A 22,345-nucleotide genomic window follows, 5' to 3' on the forward strand; every position below is an offset into this window, starting at 1 on the left:
TATTATGATTTGCTCTTATTGATCTAGTTCACATATATAGACAGTTATGACAAAAAGAGTCAAGGGTAAGCTCTGAAACGAGACAGTGGAAGGCAGCTGAGGTTAAGGGGCTACTCTCAGGGAAGTTTCAGCTGTTGTATTTTTCCCCCAGCCTTTGTTAAAAGAGGAGCTAAAACCTCTGCCACCTTCAGAGAAAATCTTATTTTTAACCATATGGTCAAGACAAGCTGTTGAAGAAAAATACACACTTGCTCCAGAAATAATCACTGCTTAATTGAAAAAAAAAAATCACTGCTTAATCAAAAAATGGTAGTAGTTTTATTTCTAATGGAAAATTTGATATTCAACTTGCTTGCCAAAATATTTGTGAAGACCCAACCCACATTATTGTTCACGAAGAATAATTCACACATGTTGGCTGTGATAGTATCTGGTACACCCAGTTCTGTCAACAGTATGGTCTAATTATGTTTTATGAGACCCACATTCTGACCTGCATGAGTTTATGAAAACTTGAAAAGCTGCATGCTGAAAAAGACCACTGAGTAATTAGATGTGGGTAAATAAAGTAAACACAGAAAGGATAACTTTTTTTTTTTCCCTTGACAGGAAGAACAACCTCTTCCTCATGACCAGAATAGACCATCTACATTTACACTGTAACTAATGAGCAACTGTTGACACAGTGCCACAGAAAAAAGACAAAAAAACTGGATGGGCAACCAAATCTTTTTCCTATAGTCAGACCTGTTTTTAAAAAGCTACCAAATACATTGTTTAACAATTCCTAATCATCTTAGAGCAATGTGCTTTGCAAACCTTTTACTTTCCAAATGACTTCCCAGTGTCCAGGGCTGTAGTTTTATCACATCACACATGTGAAAACAATTATTTGCTGGTTCAGTATGGCTGACTAACCTGTACTAACAAAGTCCACACTAAAATCCTGCCATGCTTTCTTTTGGCTTTGGTGGTCAATGTTTTGAAGTGGGAGGAAAAGGGATTCTTTTATGCCACTATCTAAAGACAACTTGTACATAAAGCTAAAACATTGTGATTTGAAGAAAAACAAATGCCATGTCTCATGATTCTTATTCTGTAGTGCTGGAAGATAAACATAACTAGTTCCAGTAACAAAGCATTGTCTTTCCATTACCTATTGTAAATAACACATTTGCTTACTCAGGGCACAGGAGCAGGACGACACATATGCTTGACAGTGAAGAAAAATGTGTTCGCGCTCATTATTCTGGAGACTGTGCAAGTATATTTCTTAAAAAACTGCTGTGTTTCTTAGATTCTTATCTTTTATTCTGGAATGAACAGGGCAGCTTGTAGCATATGCCACCAGCTTTGGTTCTGCCTGAGCATTTTTAAAGGCAGAAACTCAAGTTACCAATTAGATGATGAAAGGAAGCATTGATACACAGGCCTGAAGATAGTTGAAGCAGTGCTGAAATCTGCTGTGCACTGATTTTCTATGGTGTGTACTACTGTGGATCTTACTGGAGCAATATTATGCTACAGTGGAAGGTAATGCAGAAACAGGTGATCTGCTGTGTCACACAGGAGAAAATCTGTGCCAGACAGAAGATAGTCTTAATATTTTATTTGTCTGACTCTAATTCTGCAATTTGCCATTTAAATCAAGTATTCATTTATAAAGATGTCATAAATAAGGATGTCTCAGAGGGATGTACTCAAGATCAACAAGGCAACAAGGTGACACATCAAGCGCACCGCGTTTATTAAAGAGTCAGAGTCCTTTCTTTACACCACCATGAGTATTTTCCTCCCCAATCTGGCACGTCTGTAACTCACCCAGTGTAATCATTCCAGAAAATGACATCTGTTTTCTACTTTCATAACAGAAGAAAGCACTTTCCTAGCTGAGAGAAGGGCACTCTCTTCCCATCAAGATACTTTCAGAACGTTCCTTTCTGCAAACAGGACAGGGAAGTACCTGTCCTATACCCTCAAGCTGAAACCATTTTTTGAGGAATTTGGATCTGTATAAATTGAGAGAGGCAAGCTCAGTGTTACCCAGCCACACAAAGACCACTGTACCTCACCTGCAACAGTGAAGATCAAACGCTATGAAGAATCTTGCAGTTGAAGTGTCCTCATATTACAAGGACTGTCAAAACAAAAGTCACTTTCTCAAATGCAATTAGATATCTACAGATGCAAGTCAGCATTAAGTGATGATTTCCAAAGCATAGGAGGTGCTTAGTTGGTTCTGGCTTTACATCCTTAAATGAATACTGTGATAACCTTCAGGTGGTGACTAATACCTGTGACAAAGCTATTTCTTGGCAATAGAACTGATCTTTTCCTTAGAGAAACTTTGCAAGTGTTTTTCCACACATCCCATCATCCCATGGAAGAGGTATGAGGCTGCATCATACACAGCCAGCTAGGTAGACAGAATGCTATTGGAGATACTAGGAACAACAGTCAGTGGAGAGTTTATGGTGCGCAGCACCTTGAAAGACCATAGAAGATAAAAGCATGAAACTCAAATCAATACTGAAGAAATTTTCTGCTCATAAAAGCAACTAGTGATCTTGTGGATATATGCACTTGACTCGCTTTTAAAGTTAAAACATGAATATTTTTTACAGTTATGGAAGGAACATTCATGTTAACTACAAACCTGTTAAATATTCTACACACGTTATAGTGCCAGAGGCCAGATGTAGCTTTTTTCCCCCCCCCTCAAGGTGGAAAAGTAGGAATAAGTTGACCCTTATTTCTTCACAACATCCTATGAGGTAGATAAGTTCTGTAATATCTTTTCAGAATGGGAAAGAGAGATAAAAAGTAGTAAATTGACCTGCCTGAGGTTGTACAGCACATCCAGAAACAAAAACTTGGGTCATGATCATAGATGTGTCCACTACAACACAAGGCCTTACATCCCAACTTCATCTTCAAGGCTAAATAAACATTCATACACAATGACAAGATACACCTAGTCCAACATTAATTTTTTGACTGACTTTTGCTTCGGAAGTTACATGAATAGGTGCTACAGTTTTGTCACAGGACCTGGATTCTAAAGTACACAATCAGCACAAGCCCTGTCATTTGCACCCCTTACTGTTTGCAAGGCCTTCAATTAGAGCCTCTCTCTTGGCTTGTTTCCACTTCAAAATTCTACAGTTATTTAATAAGATGAATCCAGGAGCTTTTCCAGTAGGTGTGAAGTCCTATGCTCGACCAGTCATTTCCAAGCTGGCACTAACAAAACCTGTGAAACCACATCTACCTGGAGCCCATGGAGGAAAGATTCTTGACCCTACCAGTGCAAGGAACACACAGCCAACATAATTGCTCAAGATTTCAACAGAATCATAACTAGCATGGCATCACATCATCCTGACTCTCGATAATGGTGCCTAAACGCACTGAGATCTAGGAATGAAAACAAGGTGATGAAAAACATTTGCATGCTGACTTGGAGACAGCTCACCACAAGGTTGAATCCAGATTAAAACATAACAGACTTTACCTTAAAAAAGTGACGTTGGGAATTTCTTTGTACAGCTGCTGACTTGTTGATATGTAGCAGTTAATGAATTGTCAGCTCTTAACTGGGTCCAATGACAATGATTTACAGATACATACCAGTGATAAAATAGTCCAAACTATTTGATACGACAGCTTACCCTCTTTTTATTTCATAAGTTAAATAAATTCTAACTCTTGACCTTGGTTGAAAATGCAGTGAATCACTTGATCATACTTATGATCCAAACATACCATCCTTAGGGTTGCATAATTAAACAGCACATTTGTCTCCAGCATGACTGTAATGAGTTGGTCCATACTTGATCTGATGTGTGACTCCCAGAAGGTAGCATCTAACACTGGATCTGAAACAGTGACAAGGCTCTATGTTTCGGCAACAGGAAGTAGGATTATGGGGACTTTCCTTGTATAACATGAATTCTTCATTGCTCACTGATTAGTTGTGCTGTTTGCCCATGTTGGGAATGTGTCCAGCTCAAATATAGGTCTTCCCCATGTGTTGATTGCCAGTGTGACACAGAAGACTCCAATGATGTTCATTACTATTCCAGACCTAACCTACAAGGATGAAAGTTCAAACCAACAAGAACAACAACATAACAGTACAGCAAGTTACAGCAAGGCATGCTCATTCAAAAAAAAAAAAAAAAAAAAAGAAAGAAAAAGAAAAAGAACAAGGAAAGAAATAGTCAAAGCACAGCAATAGCCACAGTACCCACTGCCCTATGTTCTTGCTTAGATAGAAATACCAGGGAACGCACTGTCCAAAGCTACTGAATGCTTTGCTGTTCAACAGGCCTAGGAGATTTAGTAGACTTTCAAGAAGCTGCTCGCATTAGTTAAAGAGTAGCTTCCATGCCCTTCAAGATTTCAGTTAGAAAACTGATAATGTTTGGATGTTCAGCGCAGAACCTGGTACTGTACAACCAGAAGACCAAAGTACAGGGTGACTGGACTTGTTACCTTCTACTTTCAGGTCTTTTATTTATCTTTGCAAAAGCCCCAGAAGACACTGGAAAGCACCAGCTGCATTTTAATGCTTTGGTGTTTAAGAGACACTTGTCAGCTTTGACTTTTCAGTTGGACTAGAGAGTATGTCTGCCAAAGTCTGTGAGAAAGGTGATATTGCTGCAGAGACACCAATCCTTACAGTAGTAAAGAAAAGGGCATAAGTTATTAGTTACAGCCCATAAGAGTGCTCAGGTACTTTGTAAATATTAGGACAAGAAAATTAAACTCTTGTCATGTTTCAGGGGAAGTACAATGGAGAACTTCAGACAAGAGACCGGGCAGTTCATCATCTTACCATGTCCAAAACCCGGATGTGGCCATAGGAAAACACTATTGCATTTGGAGGTGTCGCAACAGGCAGCATGAAGGCAAAGGAAGCACTCAGAGTACTTGGCAGCATAACATACAAAGGGTGGATCTTGACAGATACAGCCTGCAACAAAACAAAGACAATTATCATGCTAGAAGTGTTCCAAAGAAAAAGAGAACATCTCCCAAACCTCTAAGACACATAGGTTCAGTTAATTCCCTGGTGTTACATCATCAGAGTAATTTTCAAGCATTTTATTATGGAATCTACACGCACTTAAAGATAACTTTGGTCTCTCTCCCCCACAGTACTTAAAAGAATGCTTGATTCTTTCTTGTTGCTCTACAGTATAATTTGGAGTTCTGGTCAAATTTACCCAGCAATCTTTTCTTTGACCTTGGGTTGCATTTTTAGAGCATTTGCTGGGTTAATACAAGGATGGAACTATAATTACAAAGCATGGCGAGTAACACTTTTAGACATTACATAAACTTTGTGGGACTCAGAACTGCAGTGACTAGGAGCACAGCACCTTTATTTGGACAATTCTATCTTGATGAAATGACTTGGAAAGTACAGCCACTTTTTTCTAAGTTAAACAACAAAATATCTTATTTTTTTTCCTTCATGCTTGCATTTCCATTCTGGTTAGAAAAGGCAGCAATTGCAACTGCTTTTATAGCAAAACTTACCAGGTTTTTCTCCCTAAGGTTTAAAGTTGTTCTTTCTTAACACACAAAATGTATTCCTAATGATCAAGCCCACCACTTTTCATATTCTAGTGTAAATGATGAAGATAAAGGATCCCTCCAAAAGGATTAATAGAGGAAACTGGTGAGTATTTTTTTGCTTTAGATTTTCCAGTTCTGAGTTGATGGCTCAAACATAAAGTGACCAGAAATAATTGATGTAGAGTGAACTATATTAAAAAAGTGACTCTCTCTTCAGTTCCTCCCCAGCCAAGGGGCGCTCCTTATGGCAGGCTTGAAATGGCTTCCTGAGTTAGCTTCTTCCCCTAGAAGCCAGTATCTCAGGCTTCAGGTGTACGGATAGGACAAACTGGATGAAGTCTGTATTCCTACTGCCCACCTGCTTACAATGTTATAAATATAGCAGTAGTCTTAAAGATATAAATTTGACTCTTTCTACCAACATCAGATAAAGTCAATATCTATTAGGGTATGCTGTCAGATAGACTATTTCATTACTGGATTTCAGAGGAAAAAAAAACAAAAACGAGAAAGTAAATGTGATGTTTTGTCACTAGAAACTGTTTACTTCTGATCAGTCGATAGCATAACAAGATGGAAGCGATCTTACCATGGATGAAAAGACAGGTAGGAAGAGAGTGGCTGTGGCAACATTACTGGTGCATTCAGTGAAGACTGCTATAATAAGGGAAAGCACTGTTGCAATGGACCAGGGTGGAATAGATCCTAATGGAGTCATCTGACGACCCAGCCAACCTGAGAGTCCAGAGTTCTGATAAGAAAAAAAGTATTTTTTTCAGCGAGGTTTAGACTCCCTGGCTCAGGAGCAGAAAACTCATTATGGGTAGTGTTCCTAACAAATAATGCTAAGTGGCTCACAAATTGCATAACTGCCCCTCATGAAAGTTCAATAACCTGTCACAAATACTAAAAGGAATTCCTTGCCAACTGGACAAAACACTCAGCCACGCTTCCCTAATTTTCCTAGAGCCAAAATACTTGTTCGTGTTTTGGTTATATATATATTTTTACTACATAGAAATAACTATTGCTGAGACTACTGCAAATACTTCATGAATCAGTCACAAGGTTCCTACAATGAATTTTTAACGTTTCTGAAGATAACAAGGCTGTATGAGTATTCTATGTTATGAAAACACAGCAATTGATTCAAAGTGCTTACAGAGCCTTTGACTAGACAGCTTGCAATATTCCAGAACTTTAATAACATAAATATGGTGAATGAATGTAACAGACCAGAGCTTTAATTTACCCCATTGTTTAAGAATTGTCTAGGCACAAAACTTAGACCTGAACACGAACTTCCCCAAAGCATGACACGCTTGATACCTAAGGCTATGACTTTGATGCATCTTAGCACAACGAAGTGGGCTTTTTTTTTTTTTTTAAATTCTTATGCTTCTATTTTTTCTAGTCAGGGATGGGATCAGGATGACAATAGAAATAAGAAAGGCTGCTCTCCTTATCTCTGCAGCCAGTGAAGATAAATTAGACAAACCTGATCAGTGCATGCAAGTTCCTGAAAAAGAGGTAGAAATATTCACCTTTTCTCTTATTTTTTGAGAATTTGTATCTACCTCCAAATGCAAACATTTCTACTGAGTTTGCCTTTGGGTGCATGCCCAGCAATACAGGACAGGAAAATAAACCAGGCAAGTCCACCTCTGAGTTAGAGAACAATAAATATCAGAACATACTGCGCTTGCATCAGCCAAAGCAAAACCTCCTCCCAGCAGCAGCACAATGTTCCAGGGCATCTTCCTCTGAACCACATTCCAGTCCAGCAGCGGGGCTGATAAAAATGGCTTCTTAATATCTGAAGTGAGAAATGAAAAGCAGAATATATTTCAGGAGAGTGAAGCCATTTTGTCTCCAGTTCTTTAAGTTACAAGGGAAAGGTCCAGCAGCAGAGGTATGCTACTGAGAAACCTGCACATGTAAGAGTAAGGATAACACATACAAGCAGGGTGCTTGCCTCAGCCCTGCGCAGGATGTTCATGAAATGAAGTACCCTGAAGAAACGCACACAAATCAGGAGTATGTTTCTACATGTTAGCTGGAATAGGGTAACTTTCACAACATTACAATGCCTCTTTTAAATACCTTCTTCAGTCTGTTCAGTGTCAGACATGCTTGAACTCCAGCCTATGAATTTGGGTTTATTAGCAGGAAGGATGAACAGCAGCAGGGCAATAAACACAGCAGGAGCAGAATCAGTGATATATCTAAAGGAGAAAAGAGAAGATAGCTTAGAAAATAAGACACCTGTCTTCCAGAAAACGGTTGCCTTCCAGCATTGCAATCAGTGTTCCTTGTCATTCTATTTGGGGTCTATATATTAGCAAAACAGATTGCTAGTTCATGACTCAGGTATCTTAGACCTGCCACAGCACAAACATCATAAATGAAATCCGCATACTATTAATCAAAATCACATATGAAAATGCTTCTGTAGGCAGGGTTACCTCCCTGAGAAGAAGCCAAGACTCAAAGACTGTATTCCAAGGATTTGAAAGAAAATTACCTGAAAGATCTTCCTATCACAAGTTTTATGTTCTTAATATGCCACATTACATAACATCAGCTGAAGAAGCTATTCAAAGCAAAGAATTGATTTCCCAGTGGTTTCTATACATGCCATTTTTTAGAGATGATAGTACCAAATACTTGAACACCACAGCTAATTGTAACACATGCAAGGAAAACAGTGACATGTACTTCTGCATAACAGAGATAAGCATTGCAGAATTTTATCTTTCTTTAGGAAGCTCAGCCTGCCCCACATCTCAGTCTTTAGCCTTCATTGCAATATAAACTGTCAAGTAGTTTGTAGATCTCATGCATGAGAGAAAATCCAGCCCAACAAACACAAATTCAAATATGGTTGGAATGAATGACCTCCCCCTCCTCCCTCCCCCCCAGTCAAAACAGAATGTAAGAGAAGGGGAATCTGATTCCCATCCAGGGGAGTATAGGATGAAAAAAATTCAAAACTTACTTTTCTCCTTCTGGAAAGACCCTGCTAGCCCAGCCTTTTACAAAGCCTGGGTGTCTGGAAAACCACAAGACAACCAGCAATGCAAACATTACGAGGACATTGAACTCAGCATAAGAGATAGGGCCCAATTTCTTCATTTCTGCTTTCAGCACATTGTATGCAGCTTTTTCTTTAGCAGTTCTCACTGTCCCACATCCCCAGCTTTTTTTAAAGCTTTAAGAAAAGGGAGAAGAAAACACTGTAAGCATTAACATACTAGAGGAATTTACCATGCCTTCCAGAATGAAGCTGTCCCTTCTCCGGACAGGCACAGACTAAAGCAGAGGGCAGGAACAGATAAATGATAGCAGTGTCAAAGTATTCCACATGCATGTGCCAATTTTCACAGAAAAATGGAGTCCATAAGTCTGTCCAATTTGGTGCAAGCAAGTATGAAAAACTCAGTATTGAATCAAGGGCAGCAACATATAGGCATGCTCTTCATGCTCTGAAATTCTCAGATTTTAAATGGATAAAGGCAATTCTGTCTGAACATTAACAACATCTTACACTTTTACCTAGTGTGACTCTCCCCAAACATAAAAGGTTTCCAGATTTCAAAAGCTGCTGTGAAATGCAACTGCTCCCAGTTACAGAATGAATAACTCGCTAGTGCTTTTGTTTTGTACAGAAACCTGCGAGTGACCTGATCTGCATTAGATGAATGGTTTAAATGGTATGAAGTAGTTAAAAGCTTACTTGAATCCCATGAAAGAGCACTGAAGCCAAAGCCACGCTAACACCAACATCAGAATCATGTTTGGAAAGGCAAACCCAAACCAGGAAGCAAAATTCAGGACATCATTATTGTTGGGGTATAATCTGAAAAGAAAAATGTTTTCTGTATTATGTCAAAACAGTCAGTAATCTGCCTTCACTTCACTGTGGTGACAATTAGACATGTACATTTGGGACAACCATTACTAGTAATCATAGGCAATACTCACTGCTTAACTGAATAGAAAGGCAGCTCTAGATTTCAGAATAGAAATTAAATACTGTGATAATGTGATAATTTTCCCTACATCCTACTTTAAAGCTACTTTAAAAGGAGAGCTCATGCTGACATTTTAGGTCACAGTAAGACAAGCACTGCTGAAAGATCTCTCCATCTGGTCATTTATTCCATGATGTGTTTTTTCTTTCCTCCTCCCCCTTCTTAACTAATAGGAAAACAAGAATGTTCTTTTGAAGTTAATAGCTGCGCTTCTGCTCATTTCAGCAGAAGACATAGTTGCTACTTAGCTCAAAAGACTGAAGCCAGAGTTTTATGAACAACTTTCTGTTCTTCCCTACATCTACCCCTGGAGAAGAAATAGCAATAGCAAGTTCTCAAGCAGGTAATAAAACCAATGGATAACATAGCTGCTCCAGTTCAAGCACTCCAGTAGAAAGATGGAACATTGAGCAACCATTGAGGAGTCCACAGAATTTTCACTGCGGAGAAGGTCGCATCTAAATAAATTCCTGCAGCAATTAGATAAATTCATACAGTGGGAAAAGCGTTACTACACAGGTGTGATAACAGAAGGACCAGCACAATAGAAAAAGTCTATAAAAGAAGGAAAGAAGATCACTTACCCCTATCAGAAGAGTCTGAGTTCACAACAGAAAGCTTCCCCAAGGAGAAAACTCCAAAAAGAGACCCTTCCCCAGTGGCAGCCAGCCCTCAAATGAGGTCTAAGAGAGGTGCAGCCAAGCTCCACCCCTTCCTGTCATCCAGGTGAATTACCTTCACCTGTGCTCCCAGAGCTGACTGGGTCCTTTCCCCAGGTTCTCCATCAGTGGCTGAGGCTGTGACTCAACAGTTCCCATCTTAGAAAAGATTATTTTGTGGATAGCTCCTTTCTTTTAAAACAATATCTATACAGTTTACTTAGCCACAGGGAGGAGAAATAATAATACAACATCAGCTAAACTATTTTTACCACTTTTCAGTCTGTTTATGAGAAGACTTAATCATACGTTCTTTTCAAGATCCACACTGCAGTTGCTCTGTTCATGCGCTGCCTTTTACTTGAAAAAGAGGAGGCAGAAGAACCGGTATCTCATATTCAGCCAGCTGTCAATTACCAACAAGTAATTCTAAGTTTCTCAGATCTATCACACAGCTATCTAAAAAGCGCTAGAACAGAAAAATATGGCCCATCACTTTACACACATTTCTTATTTTCAGTTCATCAGCTGGTTACTGAATAGTTTGATAACTGAAATGGCTACTATGACTTTTAATGTGTCGGTCACAAAACTGCGTGGCAGTGAAAGTAAAGAAATAGCAAGAGTGACTTACTGATTCATCTGGCCTTTCAATACCATGTTTGGCCCTGTTCCAGTCAGTGTTGCAGTTCCTCCAATGCTGGCAGCATAGCACACACACAGTGTCATTCCCTTACATATACGTTTCTTCATTTTCTTTTCCTCAGAAGATCTGGTGCCATCAGGAACTTGTCCATTGCTTATGACTAAATACAAAGAACATAACTTGCCTCAGGTGCAGTTAGGAAGGTGTAAAGTTCGTGTCAGGTCCTGCAGACTCAGTTCTTCCAGTTTGTGCATGCCAATTATTTTAACTTTAAAACCGCACAGAATACTCCCCAAATATTTCAGCATTATGTTCATGAGGTGCTGAGAAGAAAGATTGATAATCCGGCTCTACGTGATCCAAGGATGCTGTTGCCCATCTTGGTGCCACAGTTTCTAAGCAGCAATTTCCTATTTCACAGAGAGGCTTACCATCACCCAGAAACTGTAGTCATGAGAATCCTTTCAATACCACAGTAAGAACTCAAGCAGTTTAAGCAGCTGCAAATATGACAGAAAAAACAAACAAACAAACAAACAAAAAAAAGAAACCAAAAACCAACCAACCAAAAAAAAACCCCCAAAAACAAAACAAAACAAAACAAAACAAAACAAAACAAAAAAACCCAAAAACCAAAACCACCCCAAACATAATTCTGGCCTGGCACAAACTGTTTAGATCAATGTGAAATTTTGCTGCTGTGCCCATTCTGCTCTGAGATTAACAATTTCATCCTTAAGTCTGACTGAGTGAGACAACGAATGTGTAGCAATTACAAATAATTTAACAATAGCCAAGGGTATTCTTCACTCAAATTTGTTGCTTTCATTGCATGTTAGATGGAAATAAAGTAGCAAAGCCAAGTAGTTCCTTCTAAGTGCACAGAAATCCAGCAAAATTATTAACTCTAGTCTAAGTGCAGAAGTTTTTGAGACTCAAAAATAAACACTAAAAACAGCTAGGCAAACTTAAAAAATTATGTTAATACAACTGTTTGGAAGCTAGCAATGACAAAGCCTGAAGAGTACTCTCTAACCTATTAGTATTTTCTTGACTTGCATGAGTTACATAAACACATGCAATTGTGCCTGAGCTTTGCACAATTATGCATTCTCCCTTCACTAGTGAGGCAAGACATCACACAACCAAAAAGCAGAGATTGCTGTTGTATCTCAGCTATCTTCCAAAGTCCAAACAAATATGGCAATTGAGTCAATATCATAACAGGGCAATGACTGGCACACGTGAACTGCCTTATACACTGCATCTTCCACAGACACATAATCCTTCTGTCCCAGGCAGAAGGTTTGAAGTGTGGGGCATGGTATTCACTACCAATCTCCGAACTCATTCTTGTACACAGTCTCACAGGGAATCATGGCTGATCAAACTACTAATTCCATGAAATCACGTCCATGAAAATCACCAAAACATTTCTCCCTTCTCTGAAAGAGAAAGGCATCACAGATTGATTTTTAATAGTATTTAATAATATAGCCCTCTGTACTTGCACAACAGAGCAGTGAAATTGGAGAAACTCAACATGTGAGCTCTGAGTGTAACAAATTCAGTAGAATCAGTTCATTCCTTTAGCAGGCCCTTACCCTGCACTGGAGTGGGATCTGATGCATTCTTTTCCTCCAGCTCAATCACTGTATTTGTTTGGCCAGTTGCTTGTTCCATCATGGTCACATCATTTTCTGTGTTGTCCATTTGATCCAGGACAGCCTGAACAATGGGAACCATCATAGCAGTGGTTGCTGTGTTACTTATCCACATGGACAGGAAGGCAGTGACTATCATAAACCCCAGCATGAGGCTGAAAAGAGAGAAACAAGGAGAGGAGAAAGGAGGAAAAAATAGACACTGCAAGGCTTTGTAGTTACTTTAATTTAGAGAGCAGAGTCCAGACAGGGATGTGTGTAGTCTCTGATAATACAAAGCAGAGACAATTCCCTTCTAGCTCTGCCGTCTTCATTGAAAGAATTCACGAAAGGCATTTAGCTGCTTGATCTATGCATGATTAAGTCTGCACCACCTTGTTCCCAGTAGCAAAAACACAGAATTTATCCAGATTAAAATAAAATGAAATGGCAGCTCTGTAGAAGTGAACTATAAAACCGTGTTTCTTTCCTGCCTATTGTCATTGTGACTGAAAACTGCTTTTGCATCTTGTAAACTTGGCTTTATCTGTAGATGCAAACTAATGGATACTGGATGCTCTTCACCACCACCACCTTTGCAACACTTCTGGCTGTGTAACTGGCATCACTTAAGCATGACAGAAGGAGCACATGGCTTTTAGGTGAGGACCATATCTCCATTCACACAGATGTTGGTGGTGATGCTGCCTCAGTGATGACTTCAAGTCATGATAAAAAGATTTCATAGGAACTGTGAATGCCAGCACACACAATAATAGATCAGCTGGGTAGCAACAATACAGATGAAACCATAGCCTTGTGGTTGTACAGAGATTCAGCGTAAAACAAAAAGAGAAAGATTTATCTCACCTGTCTTCAGACAGGAACAAACAGGTATTTGGATTCCACTCAGATACTTACTGCTTCGCAGTTGATAAGAACTTCTTGTGCATGAATCATCTGCCCTACTATAGACAAGCCTTTTTGACTATACAGACAGTCTAGCTATTTGAATCAGAAATAAATGCTTGTGTTTTGAAAACTGAATTCCACTCAATAATCTTATCCAAGAATCAAACTATGGACCCAAGAGGAAATGTGAGAGACTGTAGAGATTGGAGCTGGTATAAAAATGAAAGTATTTTCATGCCATTCAAGTCAGCAGTCACAGGCGCCCTACCATTATTATGTTTTTGCATAAAGGGCAAATTAACTGATCCTGCAGAAGATTTCACCTCTGGAAACTCTGTACAAGTGGAGCAAAAGAGCTTCTTGGAACTTCTCTCCTGTGCTGACTCTCAAACATCATACCTAGGTCTCTGCTAAACTGACACAGGTAAAGAAGAGCTAATGTAACATTCTTACAGTGCAGGCTTCACCCCAAGTATCAGCAGGACTCTCAGCGCAATCCTTTTGTGAAGATTCCACCGTTCAACAGAAATTGCAACTATCAGCCCTCCAACAAAGAGCATATTTGTGTCATTTAGATACTGCAAGCACACCTGTAAGACAAAGAAGATAGATCAGAGGATCAAATCTTGTCACTTGCTAGTTTCACTAGTATTTCCTGCCTTCCTCTCAAAGCCATTTAGTGCACCAGGCTTCACCCCAACATTGTCAGAAAGAGCAGTGGCCTTAGAACTGCCTCCAGATTCTGGAACTCTTGATTCTCTTTTTTAGTGCTGAACAGCACTAAAGATACCAGAAATGCCAAATTCCAAAATAGATTTCCCAGAACTTCTAACAACCTCACCCATCCTAACCATTGCTGGCCAATAGTAAACCTGGGCTACAGTACCTAAATGTAGTGTCTCTCGCTCGGGCTAAAGCACTACTCTTCCACTAGCACAAACAGCCAATTATCCTTTAGCAGCGTGAGCTTCAGAGGGGACACAGTGTACTTGCTGGCACTGTACTGTCTACCCTGCCAGGGGAAGTTTGCCTCATGCATTCTGAAATCTCCCAGAAGATGTTAGCAATGCTCTCCAACTGGGTGGGTTCTGAACATACAAACTCCTGGCATTATTGGGATGTTTTCCATCAGGATCCATGCCCAGAGGACGTTTCCCTCTACCACCACAAGCCCCACATCCTTAATATTTTGGGAAAGTACATATTCGGTTCAGCATCTTCCCATACCAGAACCCTGCTCAACATGCTCAAAAACAGCCCCAGAAATTGAGTGCTTTCCTATCAGTGAGGGATCAGATCAATGGATATCCTTTTATCAGATATGGATGGAGTAAGAACTGTTGCTTACTGATTTAGAGCTCTGAACTCCAAGCAGAGGGAAAAATACAACTGGCATTAGGGAAGTAACAGCCAGTGGGATAACTTCAGTGCACCAGTACACAGCCATGATGATGATGATATATGCGCATTTGGCTTCCTGCAATATAATGGAAGACATATAAGTATAGAAAACTATTCTTACAGATAAGAAACACACTGCTATCTCTTCTAAGGGGAAACAAAGATTCAACTGTCTGTAGCTTAACAAGTTACACAGAAATAGGTAGCAAGGACACAAAGAATTAAATCTGTACATTTTAAGTCTTGCTCAGAATTCAGTTGCATAAAAAGTCTTTTTGACCATCGTGTGTTTTCTAATGCCTTTAGGTAAAATGTAGGGCAAGAAAAAAAAACAAATCTTCCACAGCTAGGTAAGTACAGTTTGCAGCGTGCAATTACCTCTTGGCAGTTGAGGTAAGCAAATTTCACACCCAGGTGCCAAGAATTTCTAACGGTGTTTAAGATTTGGGCATTTCTATTTTTAGTAATCTATTTTTAAATGGATGCTAATAGGTGAGTATTTCCTAGTATAGGTGAGAAGACTGATTGACATTCAGATGTATTTGAAGTGTGTCTTAGTAATACACTTGAACCCAGAAACTCACTGAACAATTTAGAACTATAACTCTTACCATTTAGAATTCTTAACTTTTTTTTTTGAGTAGTTAAGGATATATGAGATATTAACTTGCTTTCCCAAATCATACTGTGTTTATCTAACAAGGGATCTAATTCTCTAATAAGTTATCTAGTAAGAGGATTCCCTCATCCTGCTGTAACATGACTCTTTATACCACTGGTCACACATTTCTCTAACCTAGGCTTCCTTGGTTTGTACTTTCAAAATCGTTAGGAGAAGCAAGCATTCATTAGCCTACAGTAAACAATGTTTTAAAGCTTTAGTTAAAGCATTTTGCTCACAGTTTGTTCATATTTAGGGTACGTGTTTATAGGATCTGATTCTAATGCACAAATGGGACTTTATTGCAAAAATAAATGGTGTTACAGTGATATTTAAAAATTGCTGTAAGGTTGTATTTATAAACAGGGAGGAGTTGAAGAATTAGAAAACAGTCCTTGTAAGTAATTTTTTTTTCAGGTTTAGAGGAGAATAATTACAGGACAAGTTTGGAAAGAAATGTTTTATTAGAGACTAGAAGATATCAGACAGATCCTATTTTAATTTCTTTCCTTGATAAATGTGAGGTGAGCTTATGATTGAATTTAAGCTGTACAACAGTAACTAAGTGCAAGAAGATACTGTAGTTAATTTATTTTATAAGATGAACACAAACTACTCTAGGAGAATATTACTTTAAATAACACAATACAGAAAAAGCTGGTTTTGTACAGTGGAGAGTAAATAATTTACGTGAAGTTCAAAAATACAACCATGTTTATAAATTAACTCAAACGTCTACAGCTAGATGAACAGCCAAAGTTCTGAGATTAAATAAGTAGGTGTATCCACATCTATATACATCTGTGATTTATGGGAATAGTGAAAAAATATTTCCTTGGTGTGTCTGGACAGCCCAGAGCAATCACTATGACTAGTTTTCTCACTGAGAGCTGAAAAGCAGCTACTGATGGAAATGGTACTCTCCCACTGCGTAATATTGTAATTTTCCAGATAAGATTGATGACACAATATTCCTACAATTACTGGAAAACTGAAGAAATATTCTCTTTGTTTTCTTTTTTCTTTTTATTTATTTTTTTTCCAGGAAATTGTCCTAGCATTGATCACAATAGTGCCAAACAGCCAGAAATACCTTTCCTCAAGGCACCAGCATTCAAGTGAAGAGCAAGGTTGTTATTCGACAGGTAAGCCAAAAGGTTTTTCTTTTTTCTTTTTTGTTTGTAAACAGGTTTAAAATACACCTGCATAATGCTCCTCCTGTAGTTTAAAATATATGGATCATTACACCCAGAAGAAAGACTGCATTTAGCCCTAGAATAGCTAAAGCCTTAGTAGGTGAAAATACTGTGAACAGAGGTTTCACATTTTCCCAAGAACTACAAGGTTTTAAAGATAAAACTCTTGGTAGCTCATTCCAGCTCCATGCTGGTGTAACTGCACTGAAACCAAAGGAGCTATGAGACCCCCCCATCACCAGAGGAAGAGGGATGTGGAGTACATTACATTCAAACCCATCTTATAATCACTACATAACACATAGTGCACGGCTTCCTAGTGCTTCACTGGATGAAGAATGGCACTCAGGAGCATTCTTAAAAGCATCTCAGTGTCTCAGCAGCAGGCCTAAAGAGCCCAGAAGTCCCCCCTTTCAGTCCCCTAACTCCTCACTGACAGTTATTCCTAGATAACCTCGAGTGCAATTCTACACATCCAAGCCAACTATGTGTATATATTTATCTCTGGGTCAAAAAGAATTGTACCCAGTTTGCAAGATGGGTTGGGTCTGTGGGAGCCCAGACTCTGGCATATTCCTTTGGATGAACAAATGGGCATGGAGCTCCTGTTTTGGGCTTCTTACGTGAGCTCCACTGCCTAGCACCAGCACCACTTGAAGATCATTCAAGGAAAGACTGGATGTTGTGTTGAGGGACATGGTTTAGTGGGAGCTATTGGGAATAGGTGAACGGTTGGACTGGGTGATCTTTTAGGTCTTTTCCAACCTTGGTGATTCTATGATTCTATGATTAGGAGCAAAAGCAGTAGAACACATCCCTGAGACCCAGGACTGAGAGGCTAATTGAACTGTGAAGAAACTCCTCTGAGACGGTGCCAGGAAGGTGCTACTTCAGCGGCCACTCAGGTGGCATAGGGAGATATAGCGCCAGGGACCGAACGGGCAGCGCTTTACACAGCGACCTCCCGCTCCGGGGGAATCCCCACACGAACCCGAACCGCGCCTGCCTGCCGCGCTGGGTCAGGGGCAGCTGCGGGGCTCGGCCCTGGGGGCCGAGTGTGGGTGGGTTCCTCTGAGGCAGCGGGTCCCCGCTCGGAACCCGCAGGCACTTACCCGCGTGGGCACAGTGATCGGCAGCGGCAGCAGCAGCAGCGGTGCGAGCAAGAGGATGGCGAAGGACCGGTACCTCAGCAGGGGCCGTGGGCACGTCGAGGCCATCTTCTGTGGAGAGACGCGGACAGGGCGCGAGCGGCACGGCACCCGCTTCCCGCCGCTTTAAGTAGTGGGCGGCGGGGCCGCAGCGGGAGGGACATGGCGGGGGGCGACGCGACCCGCCCGCGCCCTGACGGGACACCAGGTCCGCCCGCGCCCGGACGGGGCCGGGCTTGCGCAGAGCGGTGCGGACGCGGCCCACGAGCGAGACAGCGGGCGGAGAGATGCCGTCGGGCGCCAGCCCAGCTGCCCTGCCCCGCACCCGCCCCACCGAGTGGGGTCAAGCGGGTCCTGCGGTTCCCCCCTCCCACAGGCAGCCCTAGGGGACGCGAAGCAGGTGTGCGCAGTTCCTGTCCGACAGCTGGGAGATCTCGGCGGGACCCGGAGCGAGGTCGAATCCACCAGCTCGGTCTCTATGGGGTCCCGTCCATAAAGGGGGGCTTTCCCCTCGCTCCATTCCTCTCAGCAAACAAGGAAAGCAGCTCGATAGCCGTGTTCCAAATTATCGCCCCAACTGGGAGAATGTTCAGGAAAATCTCTCTGTTCATAGTGCCTGTAAAAAGCCACCAGTGACCACTGATTCTCCTATTGCACGTTACCTGCAGGACCAAATCCTTGCCTAGACTTCTTCAGGTGCTGGATGCACAAGTTGATGGCAAGGGAGGACCATCTCTCATTTACACAGCGGCGGGGAAGGACAGAGCAGAGCTCCCCTGGGGAAATGCGGAGTTAATCCTGCAGTGTGGATCTCCCTAAAACAAAGGCCTGTGCAGGCATGCATGGTTGTGTTTCATTGCCTATCATTTTATGAGAGATTTTGTGTCCGTGATCTGGGTTAAAAATATCCCAGAAAGGTTAACAAAAAAAGTTATTTTTAAGCTGTATCGTTCCAGTGATTAGGGTTAGGGTTAGTTTAGCCTATACAAAATCAGAAGTGACAGCACTACTGAGAGGATGGCAAGCACTGCTGTCATGGCAGAAAGAAATGATTGGAGTGGAGAAGGGAGGGACTGGGCACCAGACAAAGAATTCTTCTGTGATGACAAAAGCCACCTGAGATGGAAAGCAGCAAAGATGACAATTTGATTGTGTGAACTCTGTACAGTCATATCAAGCAGTTACTCTCAGATATAAAGAATTTCAGATTCTACAGCAAGTAACGGGGGAGCTCCAACTATGGATTACGCTATTTGTCTTCTGTTGAGTGGAGGATCTTGAGTGTATGAAGTTCAAAGCAAGACACTCCAGTGTTACTGTTCTGTTTGTAAAAGCAATGAGTGTTCATTAAGGAAAACAGTAGCAAACCGGATCTGTACAAATTCCAAATATTCAACCTTTTAGCAGCAATCCCACTGGGTTACTTACCAACAGAGAGGAAACTTCACACCAGCACAGAGCCTAGCAGGAAGTGAGGAATCAGCCAAAACCTGCATTCCTGTGTCCGGTCTCCAGTGAAAAATACTCCCTAGTCAACAAAGAAAAGCACTTGAATGAGAAAATGGAAGGAGTTAACTCTAGAGGTTTAGTGATAGAGTTCACTTTGTCTGACAGATCAATGTAAATATGATTTATTATCTTCTGCTGTTTATATATTGACTGTTTAGCAGAAGGGGGTTCATTTGGAAGGAGAAAGGGAGGGATAAACTGAGTTCAGAAAATCCAAATTTACGGCCGATCATTACCAGCAACTGGCCAAGCTCACCTGATGGCATAACCTGCAGCTTCTTAGCCAGTTGTACTGGGACTCATTGGAGTCTTCTCTCGATTGATGTAGCACAAAATGAACCCAACAAAAAAAGCAGAGTTTTCTGCTGAGTTAGTGAGCTGAATATGTTCAGTGAGCTCCAGAGCCAGCTCAAGAGACTGGGCCAGTTATAAGCTTGAGTGGGAACAGTAACAGAGGCAGAGTCAGCTCCTTTAGAGACAGCAGATTCATGGATGAGCTTAGCAACACTGTCAACAACATGCAGAGCCTTGTGATCTTCCTTTCTGTATTATAGATACCAGAACAGATGGCATTTACATACAGTGTGAGTCACTGTACAGAGTTTCACTCAGAAGTGGGACACTGCTGGAGGCTCATTAACAAACACTGGCCTGCATTGTTTGGGTTAGTAGAAAGGGACTATGTGTCGAATTTCCTTGGGAAGTAGGAATTCCAGGATCAACCATCCAGGTAGGAAAAATGAAAAATAAAAATTTTAGTATAGAAGCTACTTTTCTGATTTTTCTTACTACCATTCATAGCAATTAGTCTCAGTATTGCTGGATACGAATAGTTTGTGGGAAGGAGGCTTTACAGAAAGCAGGTGATACATTGAATTACAGATAAATGTATTTTCTGCCTTTAATTCAGATGCTGTCCAAGTATACAAGTACAGTTTGCTTGTTTAAAAAGCAATCTATTTGATCTAGATAGCTGCTATTCCTCTCAAGACAAAAAACACTTCACAGTTTCATTTTTAAGTTATTTCAGTGTTGCAGGCTCCATGCAACACACAGAGGTACAAAAGTTTAACAAAATTATATTAAATGAGGACTATAAGACCTCTAATACTTGGCACTGAGAAAGAAAAAGCAAAACAGCTCACTTTAAGGCATTCTAGGGCAGCAGAAAAACATCAGTCTTCTACAGAGGCTTTTGAAAATCTCATTTTAAAAAGCAGCTGGAGTAGAACTTACCTCTATTTGAAGCTTGCATTAAAATGATGCCTAGAAGAGGTCTTGTACAATAATGTTATGTACTGTAAGTTTACACAGAATTTAAATTGAAAGAGTTATTTCCAGCATTCAGCAAACATCACTGCTTCCTTACTTTCTGCTTTTCCTCCAGTCAGTACTTTCACAGCCACTGACAGTCCACTCTGCTGCTTTAGGAATATCTTTCAACTAAGTTCCCAGTGGAGCATCTGATATTTTTCCAAGAAAAGCTTTTCAGACTCTGAACGAACAGTCCTTTCAGTACAAACCCTGTGCCCAACAACTCTCTACATAAAAGCCCTCATTATGAATATTGAGTCAGTGGGGCTTTCTCAGTCAGTGTGTGTTGCTGATCGGGCATTCTTGACCTAGAATTGGTATTTCTCATATAGTTTGCAAGAAGCCCTAAAGCATATTAAAATGTGCACCACATAAAAAGTAGTGTAGACTAATGACTACAAAAAATAAAAAGGGTAAAGAAAAGAAAAGAAAATGAAATAAAATCTTTGATTTGGAATTGGCAATCCTATAACCTCTCCCTTAGCTGCCATCTCATTAACATATTTGTTCAAAAGACTCTTCTCTGCTTCATTACATAATTTGTATCACAAAATTCATACAAATGTTCATTATTCCCAGATCCAGACAATGGCTCACACGCCTTAATTGATCATCTTTTTCTTTTCTTTTCTTTTCTTTTCTTTTCTTTTCTTTTCTTTTCCTTTCTTTTCTTTTCTTTTCTTTTCTTTTCCTTTCTTTTCTTTTCCTTTCTTCCTCCCTTTCTCCTCCCTCCTCCCCCTCCCCAACTTTTTTTTGTCCCTTTTTTTTCCCAGAAATAAATGGGGGACAGAGAGTGTTTTTTGGTATGGGAACTGAACCAGACCAATTTCTTACTAACATCTGGGTCATCTGTTGTATGCACCATTATAGTACATTATACAAACACTAGTGAATGATTCTTCCCAATACCTCTACGAAATAGAAGTGTTAATATTATTGCCCTGTTTTATAGATAGAGAACATAAACTTCTATTTTCTGCATCTCCTGTACCTACAGTTCCATACCTGGGAGGATCTATAGCATCAGGGAAGAGCTCCTTATATCACGCTTCTGTGAAGTATCAGTTGCAATAACAGGTACAAGAAATGCTAGGCCTTCATCATGAGGTCCTGGAGATGAGTACTGGTATTGAAATGAAGATAGAAAATTCTGTTTCTCTCTAAATTACATTCCTTTAAAAGATCTCTGTGTAAAACTGTGCACTTGCATGAGCCCCCAGCTGAGATCAACTGATGGGCAGGACTTGCTGCACCTGTGTGAGCAGCCCTGCTGCAAAGGCTTAGTGAGGTGGGGCTGTCAGCCCAATGCTGGGCTTCTGCCTGTGCTGTTGGTGGGCAAATGTTTTCTCTCCACCAACTGGCAGTTTTTGTTTGTGACGAGAACTGCTCTGACTTGGCTGGACAAGCCCCAGGGGTTTGAAATGGGTTTGTAAGGCTGGATGCTAGTGAAACTGCCGCTCCAGAGGTGGAGGGGGGGCACAGCATACCCCAGCCCTCCTTGCCTGCTGCAAACCAACCATGCAGCAAAGGCCCTGTAGCTCTTTGACCAAAACATGCTGAGAAAACAGTGGCCGTGGTGACATCAGCCAGGCTGTGACAAAGCATGGAACCCAGGGACACAGACCACTGCAGGTGG

The 22,345-nt window shown here is 40.7% G+C and overlaps 1 protein-coding gene across 1 annotated transcript; it reads right to left on the minus strand.

Annotated features, from left to right (window-relative positions):
- Positions 1–1,767: 1,767 nt before the first annotated feature.
- On the minus strand, positions 1,768–17,955 carry LOC122166348 (solute carrier family 13 member 5-like). Its single transcript, XM_042830063.1, has 12 exons — positions 17,851–17,955; positions 14,829–14,957; positions 13,934–14,070; positions 12,530–12,744; positions 10,914–11,085; positions 9,323–9,445; positions 8,585–8,797; positions 7,690–7,811; positions 7,284–7,402; positions 6,176–6,337; positions 4,841–4,978; positions 1,768–4,092 (listed from the first exon to the last, which is right to left on the minus strand). Exons 1-12 carry the CDS (start codon positions 17,953–17,955, stop codon positions 3,964–3,966), a joined length of 1,764 nt encoding a protein of 587 aa, XP_042685997.1. The 3' UTR covers positions 1,768–3,963.
- Positions 17,956–22,345: the final 4,390 nt, after the last annotated feature.

Source organism: Centrocercus urophasianus, unplaced genomic scaffold (assembly GCF_019232065.1).
Source record: "Centrocercus urophasianus isolate 14NV4802_14NV808 unplaced genomic scaffold, USGS_Curo_1.0 seq_33, whole genome shotgun sequence".
NCBI lineage: Eukaryota > Metazoa > Chordata > Aves > Galliformes > Phasianidae > Centrocercus > Centrocercus urophasianus.

Excerpts from the sequence above, each read along its gene's own strand:
- LOC122166348 (XM_042830063.1), bottom strand. The coding sequence starts at position 17,955 with ATGGCCTCGACGTGCCCACGGCCCCTGCTGAGGTACCGGTCCTTCGCC. Across the intron at positions 7,403-7,689 it reads CACTGAACAGACTGAAGAAG|ATATTAAGAAGCCATTTTTA; the intron begins GTATTTAAAAGA and ends TTCTCACTTCAG. Across the intron at positions 6,338-7,283 it reads CTTTGGCTGATGCAAGCGCA|AACTCTGGACTCTCAGGTTG; the intron begins GTATGTTCTGAT and ends TTTTCTTATCAG.